This window comes from Ziziphus jujuba, chromosome 6, assembly GCF_031755915.1.
Source record: "Ziziphus jujuba cultivar Dongzao chromosome 6, ASM3175591v1".
Classification (NCBI taxonomy): Eukaryota; Viridiplantae; Streptophyta; class Magnoliopsida; order Rosales; family Rhamnaceae; genus Ziziphus; species Ziziphus jujuba.
Genome location: NC_083384.1, coordinates 6,575,040 through 6,593,345, shown reverse-complemented (window position 1 = coordinate 6,593,345; position 18,306 = coordinate 6,575,040). Strand labels below are relative to the sequence as shown.

General features: G+C 33.4%; 3 protein-coding genes across 3 annotated transcripts; 1 reads left to right on the top strand and 2 right to left on the bottom strand.

Annotated features, from left to right (window-relative positions):
* The first annotated feature begins 439 nt into the window (after window positions 1–439).
* LOC107426108 (uncharacterized membrane protein At4g09580) lies at window positions 440–3,789 on the top strand. Its single transcript, XM_016036207.4, has 4 exons — window positions 440–907; window positions 2,321–2,591; window positions 2,674–2,844; window positions 3,280–3,789. The coding sequence occupies exons 1-4, from the start codon at window positions 681–683 to the stop codon at window positions 3,403–3,405; spliced, it is 795 nt and encodes a 264-aa protein (XP_015891693.2). The 5' UTR covers window positions 440–680; the 3' UTR covers window positions 3,406–3,789.
* A 469-nt stretch (window positions 3,790–4,258) lies between these two features.
* On the bottom strand, window positions 4,259–9,988 carry LOC107426126 (pectin acetylesterase 8-like). The gene is made up of 12 exons (XM_016036224.4): window positions 9,868–9,988; window positions 9,600–9,682; window positions 9,337–9,466; window positions 9,131–9,210; window positions 8,925–9,011; window positions 8,658–8,782; window positions 8,488–8,548; window positions 8,302–8,355; window positions 8,124–8,201; window positions 4,807–4,912; window positions 4,547–4,695; window positions 4,259–4,390 (listed from the first exon to the last, which is right to left on the bottom strand). Exons 1-12 carry the CDS (start codon window positions 9,986–9,988, stop codon window positions 4,259–4,261), a joined length of 1,206 nt encoding a protein of 401 aa, XP_015891710.3.
* Window positions 9,989–12,263: 2,275 nt separating this feature from the next.
* On the bottom strand, window positions 12,264–16,301 carry LOC107426106 (pectin acetylesterase 8-like). Its single transcript, XM_016036205.4, has 13 exons — window positions 16,075–16,301; window positions 15,379–15,500; window positions 15,098–15,180; window positions 14,828–14,957; window positions 14,634–14,713; window positions 14,430–14,516; window positions 14,120–14,244; window positions 13,914–13,974; window positions 13,661–13,714; window positions 13,264–13,341; window positions 12,977–13,082; window positions 12,651–12,802; window positions 12,264–12,473 (listed from the first exon to the last, which is right to left on the bottom strand). Exons 2-13 carry the CDS (start codon window positions 15,497–15,499, stop codon window positions 12,345–12,347), a joined length of 1,206 nt encoding a protein of 401 aa, XP_015891691.3. The 5' UTR covers window position 15,500; window positions 16,075–16,301; the 3' UTR covers window positions 12,264–12,344.
* Window positions 16,302–18,306: the final 2,005 nt, after the last annotated feature.

Below are 18,306 nucleotides of genomic sequence, written 5' to 3'. Positions count from 1 at the left end.
AAAAACATTAATTTTTATTCCTCTTATTGCAACTAAATATATTAATTCGTTCGTTGATTTTTCCTCATTGATTAAAAAAATTGTGCTTATAATCAATGTGATCAAATTACAAAACAATTATTTTCTCAGATGGTCAAGGACCGAATGCATGTGAACATGTGGTCAAAAAAGTTGAATAAAATTTTGTTATTATTAACTACTTATTTAAACTTTTATAAACGAATGAAGAAAAAGAAAACACCAAGTAAAGAGGCTGTTTGGTGTGAACGACATGTCGTACTTGAACGGGAAGTGAGAAAATAGAATCGGATATGAAATGATACGACAACGGTAAAAGGTCGCTTGGTTAAGGAAAAAGAAAAAATAATTAAAATTTAATTTATGATAATAGTAGTATATTATTTTTAAGAAAAAATTAGTTAGTTAAGCTTTTAGGATTTTAATTTCTAACCAGCGAATATTCTTTGTCTCTCTCTCTTTTCATTCAAGATAGAAGAGAGAGAGAGAGAGAGAGAGGAGGAGACCAAACAACAAAGAACAAAGAAGAAGAAGAAGAAGAAGTGCCCCTGAAGGCAGAGAAAAACTAGCGTAATTATTTTCTCGAGTTTTTCTCTGTTTGTTTCCCGAGAAAATAAAAAAGGAAAAAGAAAAGGGGGGAAAAAGAATTAGTGGAGGGACGTATGGAGAAGAATATAAGAGAGAATGGGAATGATGGGGACGTGAAGAAGGATGTTGTTGCAGTGGGATCTGACAATAAGTTTCCATTGAGCTTTTGGGAGGTCACGGTGGCTTCTTCGGTTGTTTTGGGCTTCTTGTTGGGCCTCCTTGGTGTGTACCTAACCATGCCTGATTCCGATTACAGCTTCCTCAAGCTCCCACGTAACCTTGAAGATCTTCAAATCCTCAGGTATTTTTTTTTTTTTTTTTCCATCACTTGTTTTTTTATTTTCCTCGTAACTTTTTTTTTTTTTACTTTTTTAATTACGCTGGATGTACTTTTTTTTTTTTTAAATTCATTTTTTTTTAAAATAATATCCTTTAAAGTCATGGAGCTGAATTGGGTATTCCAGATTGATTTTCATTCTTAAATAAATAAAACAAATTTTCTAAGAAAATGAATTTTTCTGGGAAAATAAATTTTTTAAACGATTTTTTATTTTCTATTTTAAAATTTTGTTATATTAAAGCCTAATCCCTGATTTTCAAAATTGCGTTATATTTATATGTAGTTTAATATTTGGTGTTTCAATCTCTACAATTGGCTTCTCTGTCCTAGGAATTATAGGTTTCTCTTGTCTAACATTACCTCTAAAATGCCTCTTGATCTAGGCTTATGCTTCGTCATATCATTATGATTTAGAAAATACAAACTTTTGCTAAATTAAAGCAAATCTGTATAACTGACCTTGGCAATCGAACGTCGCTTACCGCATTTTAACGCTAAGTGCAATATTTGTCTAAAAACTAGACTGATTCGCATACGTTCAAACCCAAACCTTGGTATTCAAATAAAAGTGAAACAGAGGCAAGGAAGTAAAAGTTTTAGGATAGAAACTGAGATATATAAATTGCAAGCCATTGTGCAGTTAAATTATTATAGACTTGATGCTTAATAGAAAAATGTGAGACAGATACAAGTTTTTGTAGGGCTGTTAAAGATGTTTTAGATAATTCTTCTTCTGGGGGGTTCATTATTGAAATGTCCTGTTACTCATAATCTAAGTTATCAAAAAGAAGAATAATTAAAATCTACTCTGCTCCTAGTGAATCAGCAATGTGCTACACATATGGAGCATTTTATTGGGTTTACGTCATGGATGATTGCTTCAGTTGTAGGCATGATATAATTGATTCTTTTCTGGATAAATATGTTGAAAAGGAGCTGTATAATTTTACTTTTTCTCTCTATTCTTTTATAGTAAATAATTCTTCTGTTAAATAGGGCATTTGGCCAATTTGTGTTCAGGATGTTGATAAAATGGTTGATTGAACTATATACTTCTTTGTTTGACATATTATAACTATGAAAAGATCAACCCTATGAGTACGCATTAGAAAGGAGAATACAATCATGAACTCAAATTTGTGACTTTTTTGTTGTCACGGTTGACTCGACTTGTGATTGATGTGATCTGATTTATGTTGCAAGATGATCTTCGTTTGTCCTAATATATCTCTTTGGGCTGTTGTTTCATTTCCAACTAGCTGCGTTTTCAATGTTTGCTTGCATTCTATATATGCTTTATGTTCGGATGAAACATGGTGTGTTCTTTTGATAATGTTCTGTGATTTTCATTCCCCTTTTCTTCTTTTTGAGTAGAAATCACCTTGAGAGCTACACTAGTGACTACACTGCACAGGTCTTGGTGGGGTATTGTGTGGTTTACATTTTCATGCAAACATTCATGATTCCGGGCACTGTGTTCATGTCACTGCTGGCGGGATCCCTTTTTGGAGTTCTGAAAGGTGTAGCTCTGGTTGTTTTCACTGCCACGGCTGGAGCTTCTTCTTGCTACTTCTTGTCAAAGATGATTGGTCGGCCTCTTGTCTTCTCACTGTGGCCTGACAAGCTGAATTTCTTTCAATCACAGGTAAATCATAATGAACTTGGCCTATAATTGTTAGGTTATATCAATCGGCATACTGGAATTCATTATTTCTATATATTTCCAGGTTGCTAAAAGAAGAAAACGCCTGTTGAACTACATGCTTTTCCTGAGACTAACTCCAACGTTGCCAAATACGTTTATCAATGTTGCTTCGCCAATTGTTGATGTGCCATATCATATTTTCTTCCTGGGAACAGTTATTGGTCTCATACCTGCTGCTTATGTCACTGTCAGGGTATGACACTCTTGAGTGTTACTCTTGAAGAACACCTTTATTGGGTTTTATCACTAATACATAAACATATACTTATATGTGCATATATATATTTGAATCTTAATAACATTAGCATAGAGAACATGTAGGCTGTAATGTAGTTTATTGTAGTTATTGACTATCCAAACCCCAAATCCCCTATTACCTGAAAATACAGCCTAGGTGGTGGGTGTTTGTTGGCAAAGAATTTTGTGGTTACTGAAATAATCTAATTTAGCTGCTGTTACAGAACTAGTCTAGATGTCGATAAACTTTTTTTTATTGGGACTGGGTGCAGTTTCACTTACAGAAATAGAATTAGGTCCACCAAGGAAATGTAATTGAAAACTGGTGAAAATTTTTCAGAGTTCTCAAATTCTATGTTGCATTCTAAAATGTGCAAGGTTTCTTGTGCAGGCTGGTATAGCTCTTGGAGAGTTGCAATCCCTTGGAGATCTGTATGACTTCAACTCAATGGCTACATTGTTCCTTATTGGAATTGTGTCGGTCACCCCCACATTGGTGAGCAAGAGCAAGTCATAGGATCAAGGCAACACTAGGCTGGCTGAACTTGCTTGGCGTACATGGGTCCTTGTTATTTGGGCAGCCGTTCAATACCACCTCATTCCTGTACAGATCAGCATCCAATAGTTGGAAAAAAATTGTATACGGCTGTCTGTGTGTTTACCATTCATTGCTGGCCATCGGAGAGGGCTTACATAAGGGTGGTTGGGGGATGTTAAAAGAAAACTTAGGTTTCGGGCTCTCTGTATTAGGCGGGGTTTGTCTTATAATCTTATTCCTTGTATAGGCTTTATTCTTATGCTTGTAGTTTTCTACTCAACATTTGTATAATTGTATTGTTGAAACCAATTCATATTTGATAATGCTAACGAAATGGCACATTATACGTGTCTTTGAACTCAAGTTGCCTAGGTATTTTGTTTAATGTAAATGGGGTTTGTGGTTCAAATGTTTGTGGTTTTGTTTCCAGTTGTATGATTAGTAAAATATATTCTTAACATTGTTATTAGTGAAAGGCAATAGATTACTATCTTATTACCTTTGACTGTTTGTATGGCTCTGTGTCATTTGAGTTTTTTTTTTTTTTTTTTTTTTTTTTTTTTTTGGGTGGGTTTACTTGTACCGTCCTCTTTTTTCCTTAAAAAAAAAGGGGGGAAAAAAAAAAGCAGAGCAACATTTCCTAACTCTCTGACTTATTTCATTCTTCAAACAATGTCACAAGACAATATATGATTAACCAAACCATATGAAACCAGTCGATTTCATATTTACCAGGAGATAAAAAGAGAAGAGGAAAAAAAAAAAAAAAAACAAAGAAGCAAATTCCATTAGATCAAATTGCTTATCGATTCTCATAAATCAGTAGTTACTATCATTGAATAGCAGTGGTTATATTAAACACATTGTGATAACAAGTGGGGTTGCAAGGATAAGGGCAATCGGCTTTCTGCAATGGACGATCTTCATCATAATAAAACCAGTCTCTAATTTCATTTGCCAATTTCTGTATATATAAGTAAATTTGAAATAATTAGTACTTTATTGGTTTGGCAATTTAGGGAAGAAAGGATAAGAAAATCTCAAATAGAAGAATTTAACAACTGAATTTGTAATATAATTAGCATTTAAATCAAAGGTAAATGATCTACTAATTAATTACCTTGCTCCACACAAGAGTAGAATCATTTCTGAACCATATTTCTTGCCGTTCGGTTTGGCAGTGTACATAGCATGAGTCTATAAACATTCCATTAGCTTCAGAATTCTTCCCCAATCCTCTCAATGCATGCAAAAATTTCAACCTGAAGTCTGAAATTAATAAATACATATATTTAGAAATAAATTCATCAATAATTAATTTTCCACTGTGATATTTCATTTCCAATTTCAAAATTAATAGTTGATATACGCAACACTTACGCTGCATGGTCTTGATTTGGGCACTCGAGCAATTTCCTATGTTAGCCTTGCATATTTTCCAAAAGCCATGAGGATCAGCAATTTCTGGAACAAGAATATTTGACACCTGCACTTATCATACAAATTAAGTGTAACACCCCGTCCCGAATCGCACCGAAATCCGTGCACGTTGACCGAGGTTGACCGTTGACCGTTGACCGAAGGGGTCAAAAGTTGACTTTTTGACTCGGTGGGAATTTCGAGTTGACCAGGGTACCGTGGCGAAGTGCACGATGCCACGAGTTCGTAGACTGGTAGCACGTCGAAAACGGAGCTACGGTTTGAAAGTTATGGATGAAACAAGTTGCGGTCCAAACTGTCCAAGGGGTGCCGGAGTTGACTTTTTGTTTATGGGGAATTGAGCTTTGACTCATGCATGGTTGTGAAGTGCTCGTCGATACGAGTTCACAGACTAGCGGCACGCTCAAAACGGACATCCGGTTAAAAAGTTATGGACGTTTGAAGTTTACCGGATACTGTATTATTTTAATATTTTTTTGGGTCGGTGAACAGTGAAACGCCACGTGTCAGTTTCTGATTGGTCCACGTGGCATGAACAGTGTCACGCAGGGTTTTAATTTTGAAAAACTCTCGGGGAAGAGAGAGAAAGAGAGAGAAGAGAGAGAGAGAGAGAGCCACCGCCGGCCACCGGATTTTGCCACTGTTCCGGCCGAGTTACTGTACACGCGCCGGACAGAAAGCTTGCCCACCTCATTTCCGGCAAAACCTCCAAATTTCACGGCGAATGGCCGCCGGACGCGCCCGGATCGGACGTCCGAAGTTTGGCGGCGATTTTTCTCCCTCCACCGCCGGCCACCGCGAATCGGCACTATTCCGGCCGATCTACAGTACACGCGCCATACACCCAGCATCCTCTCCTCAAGTCCGGCCTACCCACCAAAAATCCCGGCCATCGGACCACCGACGCGCCGGGATCGGAGCGTTTTCCGGCGAGGGGTCGAAAATCTTCAAACGGTGATTTCTCCGCCGTCTGACCTCCGTTTTGCTCACCGTCGGTCCCGTTGGATTGCTCTCCTCACGATCTACAAATCTGCAAAATTTCACAGCAAACGGCCACCGTCGGAAATTACTGTTCCGGCGACGGTTGCCGGTGACGTGGCTGCCCGCCGGAAATTACTGTTCCGGCGAGTACCCGAAAATTCCGGCCAGCTCCAGTCCGCAGTGTTCGACCTCCTGAACCCAAATCCGACTTCCGTTTCTGCCAATTCGCGACGGTTTGGGAGAATTGCGGAGCCGAAACCCGAAAAGCTTTCCGACGAAATTCAAACCCCGTCGGGTACGATCATCGAAAATTAAGACCGGATCTGTGATTAGCATCACTCGAGCTTCGATTCGGTATATAACTCGTAAATTCTAGATATCGTTTGTGTTTTGACCCCCCGGGTACCGGGTATTATTTACCCGAATAAAATATTAATTTATTTAACTGTCTGTGAATTTTGTTCTAGGAGCACCGGTGAGTCGTAGAATTGATCCCGTAGTGGATCATGGGTTAATTGCGTGCTCCAGGTGAGTGACCCACCTTCAAATTAATTTTGGGGAATTTAATTGATGAATATATTATGTGTGAATTAAATATTTGGAATTTAATTTCTATGTGCCAAATATTTATTGGATTTATTGTAGAAGTATTTATGAACTTATTGGATTTAAGAAAATGCGAATTCTACAAATTTATGCCGTGTGGAATTATTTTATGGTTTTGAGGATTTTGAAATTGGTGTGGTTTTAATGGTAAATTGGGCACGATTTGATTTTCAAATATTTCAAGGAAAATATTTGGTTATGTTGGTGATTTCAATTTTTATGAAATATGCCCATAAAATATTATGGGATTTGATTATGATATTTCGAGAAATTATTTATGCTTGGAAAAAAAATGTGGATATTTGAATTGATGGATTTGGGAGTTGGTGGATTTGAAAATCATGGAATTTTTGGTATGGATTATAAGGAAATTGTGGAGAATTTCCCGGTTCAAGCGGATGGATTATGCCCGCTATGCTTATGAAAAATGTGAAATTTGTTTTATGATTTAAATTTATGGATTTTATAATTTTTAGATGCACCGTGCACGTACTGGTGTTCTGATTATGTGATATGGTATATGTGATATGGTTAGTGTGCACACGGTTGTGATTAGCGCGCAGGTGGGTGTGATTAGCGCGCAGGTGATGTGATTAGCGCGCAGGTGGGTGTGAGTAGCGCGCGGTTGATATTATGAGGGTGTCCTGTGGATGCCATCGGAGAGGGCGGCCACCCCCCTTTGGCCGGGACACCAGGTTAGCAGCGGCGCTGTGGGACGCCACGCGACCGTATGCCGGTTTCTCTCTATAACCTCCTGCCTGGCGGTACCTTGGGACGCTGGGTACTGTTGGCGCCACTGGTATATAGTGGGTGCATCAAATGATTTTCAGAACTGTGTTTTAAAAATAAAATGTTTGGAAACTGAATTGGCATTAAAGATATAATTGTTACCGCTTCTGGTATTTAATTGATGTCTTGGTTTCGGGGAATATGGATAAAGGGTTTTGTGAAATTGTTTTAAAAGGGGAACCTTTCCAACTGAGAGAATTGTAAGGGTTTTGAGAGAAAATATTATTTCCAAATAATTATTATTTATACTTATTACTGTGATAATATATGGTATAGTAGTAGGGTCGCTCACTGAGATGATTAGCATCTCACACTCTTAAATTCCGTTCCTCTAGGTACCAGGTTGTCGGTGTTCACTCGGAGCGGACTTGATCTTCCTTGCTGTTTTAGTTCGGCAGTACCCTGTTATTCTTTTATTGCAGTTGTAATATTTCTTTCACTCTTGTTGTATTTATTTTGCACTGGATTACTGTATTTATTTTTTTAAGTGCTGCAATTTGTGGAATCGATTTGTAGTACTGTGGGAGGAATAAGGGGATAATTTTAGAAGTGTGTTTTCAGTGCAGGGAATTTTGTGGTAAGTAAATCCCTTAGGGGAGGCTCTGCCGGATTTTCCGTTGGAAGGTTCGGTAGGGTTTCCCTGGGATCAGGGCTGTCTAGGGTTCCGGGGAAGGAATTCTGGACGGGTCCTGACATTAAGTTTGTGTTTATTATTTATTATTTCTCGCTTTCCTCTGAATTTGAACAAATATAATAACAGATTTAATAATGTATAAGCTAAAAGAAAATTTGTATGTTATTTCTTAATATCCAATACAATCAAATTGATATCCATTTGAATATTAAATAAATCTTATAAAATTAAGAAATTGGTTTTCAACCTGCCATAAATCATAGGCTGCATTGATGATAAAAATGGGCGTTCGAACATCTTGAATCACATATTGTGGAAAAAAACACTGTAAAATTTATTCATCAAAGTTTAAATATTTGGTAACTAGTACAGGAGTTAAGGAAAAAAAAGAAAAAAGAAAAAAGAATGCATTATAGACTAATTACCAATTCCGGTCTCCTTTTTGACGTGCAGGATTTAGGCAAATTCTTGGCTGAGCCCTGACACAAAAGATTTGTCAAAAATATCAATTTCGGTTTTTACTTGAAATAAAATGAAAATCAAATTGAAAAAGACAAGAACAAAATATTCCTAAATGAGAGACAATTAGAAGAGAGAGAGAGAGAGAGTACATGTGTTTCAACTATTTGACTAAAGAATGTTTCAATTGTTGGTACCCCACGAATATCTTTTCTGTAAAATATACAAAGTCGGAAAAAAAAAATTAGAAATATAATATAGATTTAAATTCAGCAAAAAACCAACATATATACCAAAAAATGAAGATAGGAAGTTTAGTTACGCATTGATAAAGAAACCAGCATCCGAAATGCATTTTACTCTTGTAGTCTTAGGTAGGAGAGCTTGGAATGTATCACAATGAAGAATTGAGGCCAATGATCCAGCTGAACAACCGGTCAGTATAGCCTGTAGATTAAGCTCTTAATTTTAAGGTTTAAACATATCACACAAGTAAACCAGAATATGCAGTTAGACTACTACTACTACTACTACTACTACTACTAATAATAATAATTGTACTACTTTTGGGTCATGTATACATGTATACATTTTCAGCATTTTTCAATCCTTTTGCTAATAGGTCCTCCATTACAGCATGCCAAATCCTTGCTCCTCTGAAGTGAAGATTAGTAGCCTATATATATATAATATCAAATTGATTAGAAGCTATCAAACAAAACAATAAATAAAGATAAAAGAGTTAATAATATGAAATTAATGAGTATTAAAAAATGCATTCAGAATTCGACATACAGGATCTATGGCTTTCACATCGCCTGTGAATGATGCCCCATCACAATACCTAATCCTGATTATGTTCCAGTTGTAAAAGTCTGCAAAAAAATTGTATATGTGGTATTGAGATCATAGGCAACTTAACTTGAGGTGAGGAAAGTAATTACATATTAATATTAACAACTTATCAAGTATTCTATAATAAATTGTAAATTGGGCCTGACATGGATTAAGCTCTTGTTGGTTGCTCAAGATTCCAGTGAAATTAAATTGCTTGGCCATATACTTCGATGATCCCAATTCTGTATTCTTCCGAGAGAGACAAGTTGTCACATTGTTACACCATGCCCCACCCTAGTTATTACCATTCAAAAAAAGCAAAAAAAGAAAAAAAAAAGAAAACCAAGATTTTGATTAAATGATAAATAGTTAAATTTTAGAAATTGAAAGGCTAATTCTGTTTATAAGTAATTAGAGCTAATTATACCTCATGGTATACTAACCAACTATCAATCCCTGTGCCAAATCCCTTATGGAAGTGATAAGCAGGTGGACTACCATCCAAACAAACTGCACGAGACTAATGGTCATGAAATTCCAAAACATATTAACGACTTTAATATTGAACAGTTTGATTTTTTTTATTTATTTTTAAAATTGTTTTCTTATATTTCTTGTTTTTAGTATAAATTAATTGAGCTTCAAATGCTTGTATGATGTAAAAAGAAAAGGAAAAAGAAAAAAGAAAAACTCACCGGCTCCTTTAGCTACTGCACTGTGTAGATAAGTAATGTCCACCAAAAACCCTCCTGTTCTAAGAAAATTGAGTAGGAACAACACAAGACCAAGCCTTGTGCTTAATCTTGTAGAGACCATTCTGCATAAATAGATATATATATATATATATATATATACACACACACACAAATTTACTACTTGGAATACAACAGAAAAAAAAAAAAATGTTGAGGAAATCGAAGGCATTCTTTATGATGGGTCCCAAATATGGTATTGGTAGCAATATTAAAATTATAACATATGTATATAGTTTTTACATTATTGAAATAAAAAATTTAGTTGAGATCAATTAAGGTTGGTTTAATTAATAAATTACTTATATCTACATTTGCAAAATTATGATTGAAGATCTCAAAATAGGGTAAAATTATTATAAATTATCAACAAAATAATAATAATTAATAAAGAATTCGGTAGTGGAACAGTTTATCAGGCCCAATCACGTGGCTGTGCAGATTCCTTGCACATAGGCCAACTTGGTCATTATATATTATAGATGGCTCCAATTAGCTATTCAATGTTAATTTTCTTTAATTTATTTTTTGGAATTAGCATTTATCACAAATCAAACCTTAAACCACCAAAAAAAGACTAAGGCACAAAAGCAAATTGCATACATCAATCGCATTCGAGTTTATAAACATATAAATACACATACATAAGCTTAATTTACATGATCAAAATGGCACACCTTTACTTGTTATTGAAAAAGTCAGTACCGAAGAAGACACAGTTTTTGATTCAGATCATATGATTTACCTGCCAAAAAGAAGGAATACTACTACATATATATAAATTGACCACCATGAAATATCGATAATGAAGCTGGTTAGTTTGCAAGATTTAGAAGCTATAAAAAGTAGTTTTCAGCCGGAAAGTAGAAACTAGTGTAGTGGGAGAGATCATACACATAAATCGCATCCAATGAGAAACTTGGATTGAAAGATCTATAAAGAGAAAGCTAGATTTTACTGAAGACTAATTAGGCAATGAAGATATATTATATATATATATATAGATAACCAGAAAACCAGATCGATCGGAAAGTCAACGCCAAAATGCGGGAAGCAAGAAAGAAGATTATGAAAATGAAGACAAAGTTGACGAAGAGTAACAAATTAACTTCTGTATTAATACTCCACTAGTCCACTTGCAAATGCCCCATGTGCTTGCTCTTAATTTGCCTTCCATAGAGAGATTCTTTTGAAGATGAAGATTAATTGTGTTGTATAGGGCAAAAATCAATTCTAATTTTGATCTAAATTTTAGTCCAAAAGTAAAAAGAGCAGAAACATGACGATTATTAATTATTCCTGCCCATTAGAGTTTTGCACAGATTTTGGTTTATATGTATCAAATATATAATTTGGCTACAAAAATATATGCACAATTCGTAACAAATATATAAATATATGTATCTAAATTGTCAACAAAGTTGTGAGCTATAGTCACTTTTTTTTAATAAAGAAAATAGAAGGAAAATAAAAACCATAAGTTGATTAAAATAATATATATGAAGATTTAGATCCAAAATATTATATTTTTTTATTATTTTATTATTTTTTCCCATTTAATTAAAGTGGTTGAAAAATCACTCCATCGAAGCCTTGTTCAATTTGTTCCTTCAAGCCCTCTCCATTTTCCACTGCTATTTATCTTTCTCATTCGAGCTAGATTAGAGTACTTATGATGCTTGCTCTACTTATTTAAGCAAAAAACAAAATTTTTTTTTTTTCTGGTAAGAAAAGAAAGAGATATAATTATTTAATTAAACGCAAACCGAATACACAAACTTTAATCCTCTCTGTACGGTTTGATCACCATTTTCACTTTTGCATAATCGTTGCACCTCACTATCTAGTCACTACAGTAATCATCATTGTAAAACACCACTTGACAAGTGGCAAATTGGGTTGACTATGTCCAAAAATGTCATCAAATCATTGCCCGCCAAATAAGAATAATATGCTATTTTCAAGCTGGGTTAGCAGCACCAAGCAGTGCCACGTGGCATCCAGTGGATCACACTGCCACATGGCAGCATGTAATTTGTGATAGCTTAATGAGTTAAAATTCACGAGTTGCATGAAGACAAGACAATGAAGACAAGACAATCAGTTTGGAGGCAAAAACAAAGAAAACGCAGATAATGATAAAATTAGCTAGGAGTAGTATATTCAGTAGCATTACGTAGAGTCGAAATACTCCATTTAGTAGAGTGGTTAGAGTAGTTGAAGAAAAGCCTTATTGGGTTTAATTATACAATACTCTTTAATCCAAAAAAAATAAAAAAAAAAAAGAAGAAGAAGAAGAAGAAGAAGAAGAGAGAAACGTTTTCCAACTCTCTGGTTTATTAAGCATTATCCTCTCTTTTTTTCCTTCGCTTTGAACATGTCACAAGTTAATATATGGTTCGAACCGATCGAAATTCATGCTACATCCACTGTGTAAAATTGGTTACAACGTTATGACAAGTAGGGTTACAAGGGTAAGGACAATCTGGTTTCTGCAATGGTTGATATTTATCATCATAAAACCAATCTCCAACTTCATCTGCCAATTTCTGTACATATATAGAAATTTGAAATAATTAGTTCTGTATTTGTTTGTCATTGTCAATTAGGGAATAAAATAAAATAAAATAAGGAAATGATCTCAAATTGGAAAATATATATGCATTTGATAAATGAAATTGTAATAATTAACAGCTAAATCGGGAGGGGGAAAAGCAAATAATTACCTTGTTCGATACAACGGTAGAATCATTTCTGAACCACGTTTCTTGCTTATCGATGTGGCAGTGTTCATAGCAAGAGTCTATAAACATTCCATTAGATTCAGAATTCTTCTCCAATAATCCTCCCAATGCATCCAAAAATTTCGACCTGAATTCTGGAAAATTAATAGACATATAAATTCATCAATTTCCCATTTTTAGAATTAATTGTTGATAAATTTATAAAGCTTCATGAAAACAAAGAAACTAGTTTGTTTCCTCAAAATATAATACACACACACACACACACACACACACACACACACATATATATGTAACATAACACTTACGCTGCATAGTTTCGATTTGATCACTCGAACAATTTCTTACGTCCTGCTTGCAAGGTAACCAATTACCATGAGGATCAGCAGTTCCAGGGACAAGAATGTTCATCACCTGAATATATCACACATAGTATTTTACTCTGAATTTGATCAAATATATAATAATATATTTAACAATGTATATGATAAAAGAAAAGTATATATTATTTTTTTATACCTAACATTAAGTGAGCAATTGATTATACTGTAAAAATCAAAATTAATTGTTAAGTTAAAAATAAGTTGGTAATAACCTGCCACTGATCATAGGGTGAATTTATGATATAGATGGGCGTCTGAACATGTTGAATCACATATTGTGGAAAAAGACACTGCAAAATTTATCAAAATGTAAATTTGATAAGTCGTAAAAAAGAAATATTAATTGTGAAAATCTATATACATATATATATTTATCATACGGAAAAGATATGTATTTTATATATACACACAACCAGGCTTACATTCCATCCAACTGATGGTTTTATCATCACGTGTATGTTTCTTAAACAGTTAATTAGTATATTACTAAATCTATACTATATTATTAATTAATTTTTAAATATGTTAACACTATCAAATTGATATAACTGAAGCCTGATTCTATATCCATATACAGATATAAATGGTTAGCCATGTATATATACTTACCAACTCTGGTTTCCTTTCTGAAGTGCAGGATTTAGGCAAATTCTTCGCAGAGCCCTATTACAAACAAATTAACAATCAAACAAAAATACCAAAATCAACATTTCATTAAGTATAAATTTTGGTAAATTCTTCGCATACCAACAATTTTTTTTTTTTTTTCCTGGTGAATAACAGAGAGAACAAAATATTCCTAAGAGATAAGACATTGATTTTCTCTGTAATAAGTGGGGAGGGTGAAGAAGAGAGAGAGTACATGTGTTTCAACTATTTGACTATATATAGTTTCAATTGTTCGTTCACCACGAATATCTTCCCTGTTATGTACAAAGGCCAAAGAAAAAGGAAAAAGTTAGAAATATACTATATACTTATAATTAACCAAAACCAACATATATATACATATATATATATATATATATATATATATATATATGTATATAAAATGAGATAGGAGGTTACGCATCGATAAAGAAACCAGCATCCGCAACGCATTTTACTTTGGTAGTATTAGGGAAGAGAGCTTTGAATTCATCGCAATAAAGAAGTGTGGTCAATCCTCCAGCTGAACAACCAGCCAGTATAGCCTGTTGATCAACCTCTTAATTAATTAAAGTTTAAATCATATATCAATTAATAGATAATTAATTAGAGGCCGATTAAAGTTAAAAGGGTAAAAAATAAAATAAAATAAAATAAATTGAACTGGCTTTGGGTCATATAAATATATATATATATATATATATATATATATATATATATATAAATATACATTTTCAGCATTTTTCATTCCCTTTGCTAATAAGTCCTCCATTACAGCATGCCAAATCCTTGCTCCTCTGAAGTGAAGATTAGTAGCCTATATATCAAATTAATTTGAAGCAATCAAATTAAGTAAAAAATATAATGAAGATAAAAAAGAGGTTATAATATGAAATTAGTAAATATTAAAAACATCATTGAGACTTCGACATACAGGGTCTACGGCTTCCACATCTCCGGTGAATGATGAGCCATCACAGTACCTAACCCTGATTATGTTCCAGTTATAAAAGTCTGCAAACAATTTATTGTAGGCAAATTAATTAAGCTCTAGTTCATCGGCAAAGTAATTGCACGTTAACAACTCAATATTAAGTATTTTATAATAGATTGTTAATTAGCCCTGACATGGATTAAGCTCTTGTTGGTTGCTCATGATTCCTGTGAAATTAAATTGCTTCTCCATAAGCTTGGATGAACCCAAGGGTAGATTTTTCCGCTTTAAACAAGCTGTCACATTTTCACACCATGCTCCACCCTACTTATGACAATGCCCAAAAAAAAAAAAAAAGGTTTTGATTAAACAATAAGCATTTAAATTTTAGAAATTTACAGGCTAATTCTCTACTTATATATATATATATATGTATATTTATATGGATGTATATAAATATATACCGAAAGATAAATCATCCAACTATTAATCCCTTCGCCAAATCCCTTTTGGAAGTGATAAGCAGGTGGGCTACCATCCAAACAAACTACGCAAAAATTAATTAACGGTCGTCAAATTCCAAAACATAGAAGGACATGTCATTAATTTAGTCTAACATTTTGTTTTTTGTTTTTTGTTTTTTTTTATTTGTATAAATATTTCTTAGCTTTAGTATAAATTAATGGAGATTCAAATATATGATGTAAAACATAGGAGAAAAAAAGAAAAGAAAAAAGACACTTACCAGCTCCTTTAGCTACTGCATTTTGAAGATAAGTGATGTCCACTAAACCACCTTCTGTTGTAAGAAAATTAAATAGAAACAATGCAAGACTAAGCCATCTGCTTAATCTCGTGTAGGCCATTCTGCATATATATAGAGGCATAAATTTACTATTTGGAAGATTAAATAAAAAATTAAAATAAAATAAAATTACTGAGGAGATCGAAGCATTCGTTATAATAATGTGGGTCCCAATTTGGTAGTTTTAAAACTATATATATATATATAGTTTTTATATTGTTGAAATTAAGAATTCGGTTGAGAATGGAACAATTTATCAGGCCAATCAAATGGCTATCCAGCCCATGTACCTTTGATCAACTTGGTCATTCTAATGAATTGAATTGCTCCAACTATTCATCAACAAAAAAGAATGGCTCCAACTAGCTACTCGATGAATATAAATATATATTTTATATATATATATATATATATACCATGGATATATCATATATGTGCATTGGAGTCTTTTTGGTAGCTTAAGAAGTGACTATATAAGCTTAACATCTCAGAAATAGCACACCTTATTATAATAGATTGTTATAAAAAAAAAAAAAAAAAAAAAAAAACTAATTTTGTATATAAATCAACCACGATGAATTAACATCAATGAAGCTTTCATTAGATACTAAAAAGCCTGGGAAACAAATTACTTACAATTAAGGAGCTAGCTCGAGCTAGCTAGCACTCAGAAAAGATATAAAAATTGCAGCGAATGAGAAACTTTGAGAGATAGATTGATATTAAGAGGAACTAGTTTTTATTGAAGATATATATATATATATATATTATACACACCCAGAAAAAAATCCGAAGGAAAAGTCAAAGCCAATACGCGGGAAGCAAGATTATAAAATTGATTATAAAGTTGGAAGTACCATGTGCTTTTTGAATTCATAAACACAAAAAAAAAAAAAAAAAAAAAATGAGAATATAAACTTGAATGTGGAATCAATGAATTTTTCATTATGGTGAAGTATGTATATATACACAGATACAAATCTATCTTTAGCAAATGTGAATGGTATTTGGTTGGGCTGGTACGTGAATTTATCATACAATTGGTTAATTAAAGCCAACATCATTAAGTTCGCTAATTAATATAAGTTGGTTCCAAAGCAACTTTGTACAGATCATTATGGTTAATATGTAGCAAATATATTAGTTGGCTACAATTCTTAACAATAATAACAGGCCAAATGCATACACCAACGAAACGAATTTGGCTGCCAAATTTAGGTTTTTACACCCAAAGACAATCTTCTATTTTTGTCCTGTCCAATCTTATATCTTACAATACCCAATATACCCCTCTTTTACTTTTGTATTTCTTGTCCTTCGGTAAACAACCAAATGGTCGGTGTCCGGTGATGCCAAGTATCTTCGGTATTTTTATGGAATAAATTAACAGGAATTATTGGTTTTTCATTTTTTTCTCTACATAATTAAGAGAAGTAAACAGAGATGTTAGAGAGAGAAAGAATAGATATGTTAAGGAGAGAAAGAGTATAGTCTATGTAGGAGAAGAAAAAATGGGATAGTGTTTGCACCTAAGTCTACGTAGTCATTCTATTAAAACTTTGACAAGTAACAAAAATAATTGATGAGAATTTTAAAATGGCCAAATCAAAATAGAAAAATCATTTTATTCGGAAAAAAATATTAAATTGGGAAAAATTATTTTTAGGTGGTAAAAATTCATAATATTAAATGATTAAATTGGATTAAAAAAATTTGAACAAGAGGAATTTATACATGGCAATAGGAGAAAAAAAAAATAAAAACATTTAAATGGAGAAGAATTTTTTAATTGAACGAATTTTTAAGTCACGAAAATAGAAAAAAAAATCAAAAAATTTAATTGGAAAATATTGATTTGGCTGTTCTAAAATCCACATCAACCTTTTTTTTTTTTTTTTTTTCCACTTGTTAAAGTTTTAATGGAAAGACTTTGTAAAGGTAGGATCACCTGATTTTTTTCCCTAAGAGAGTTGAGATTGGTAAGGAGGGGAAAACAGAGAGAGAGAGAGAGAGAGAGGTGGTTATGTTATAAAAGAAAAAAGGCAAAAAAAAGAAAAAAAAAAAAGAAAAAAAAGAAAAAAAAAAAAGGGGAAACCCGAAACGATCAAAGCAATCAAAAAAATATAGTCGAAATCCAACCTGAGCCCGTCGTGGCATGAGCTCAAGCCGCCCAATTTCTTTTAGATTAGGCTCGGGGTTCAAATTATTATTAATATAGATTCGGTCCGAAATCCGATCTAATGTGCTATCAATCGGGCCAATTTGTCATATTTTATATTTTTCTAAATATCATAACATAATTTGTTATTTTTATTTTATTATTAAAGATATTTTAGAGACTGTTCTAGCTGATTTTGGCACAGCAAAACTCCTTGATCCTAATTTGGCCACTCAAAGTACCATACTTGTGGGTACTTATGGTTATATTGCTCCAGGTAAGTTAATTTTTCTTTAAATAAAACTAGTGGGAGTCACCATAACGTAGTATTTCAATACTAATAATGCTAATCTATATTGCAGAGTTTGCATATTACTACTGCTATAACAGAAAAATGTGATGTGTATAGTTTCGGGGTGGGGACATTTGAAATGTTAATGGGAAGGCATCCAAAGGAATTGTTATCATCATTATCATCATCAGCTACACAAATTCAACTGCTAATTGAAGTTTTAGACGAACACTTACCACCCCTGAGAAGTCGTTTGGATGTGCATAATGTTGTTCTTGTTTCTGCAATTGCCTTGGCATGCATACATTACAACCCAATGTGTCGACCAACTATGCTAAGTGTTTCTCAGCAATTCCTTGCCTGCAGAAATCTGTTAGCAGTTCAGTGTTTTCATGAAATTTCAATAGGGCAGCTCATG

Bases quoted from the DNA above. Each gene is read 5' to 3' on its own strand.
- LOC107426108 (XM_016036207.4), top strand. From the start codon at position 681: ATGGAGAAGAATATAAGAGAGAATGGGAATGATGGGGACGTGAAGAAG. The intron at 2,592-2,673 runs GTAAATCATAAT...ATATATTTCCAG, and splicing joins TGAATTTCTTTCAATCACAG to GTTGCTAAAAGAAGAAAACG. The intron at 2,845-3,279 runs GTATGACACTCT...TTTCTTGTGCAG, and splicing joins CTGCTTATGTCACTGTCAGG to GCTGGTATAGCTCTTGGAGA.
- LOC107426126 (XM_016036224.4), bottom strand. From the start codon at position 9,988: ATGGTCTCTACAAGATTAAGCACAAGGCTTGGTCTTGTGTTGTTCCTA. The intron at 8,783-8,924 runs GTATACATGTAT...CTTAATCTACAG, and splicing joins GATTGAAAAATGCTGAAAAT to GCTATACTGACCGGTTGTTC. The intron at 4,696-4,806 runs GTAAGTGTTGCG...TATTAATTTCAG, and splicing joins CCAAATCAAGACCATGCAGC to ACTTCAGGTTGAAATTTTTG.
- LOC107426106 (XM_016036205.4), bottom strand. From the start codon at position 15,499: ATGGCCTACACGAGATTAAGCAGATGGCTTAGTCTTGCATTGTTTCTA. The intron at 15,181-15,378 runs GTAAGTGTCTTT...ATTTTTGCGTAG, and splicing joins TGCAGTAGCTAAAGGAGCTG to TTTGTTTGGATGGTAGCCCA. The intron at 13,342-13,660 runs GTAAGTATATAT...TAAATTTTGCAG, and splicing joins CAGAAAGGAAACCAGAGTTG to TGTCTTTTTCCACAATATGT.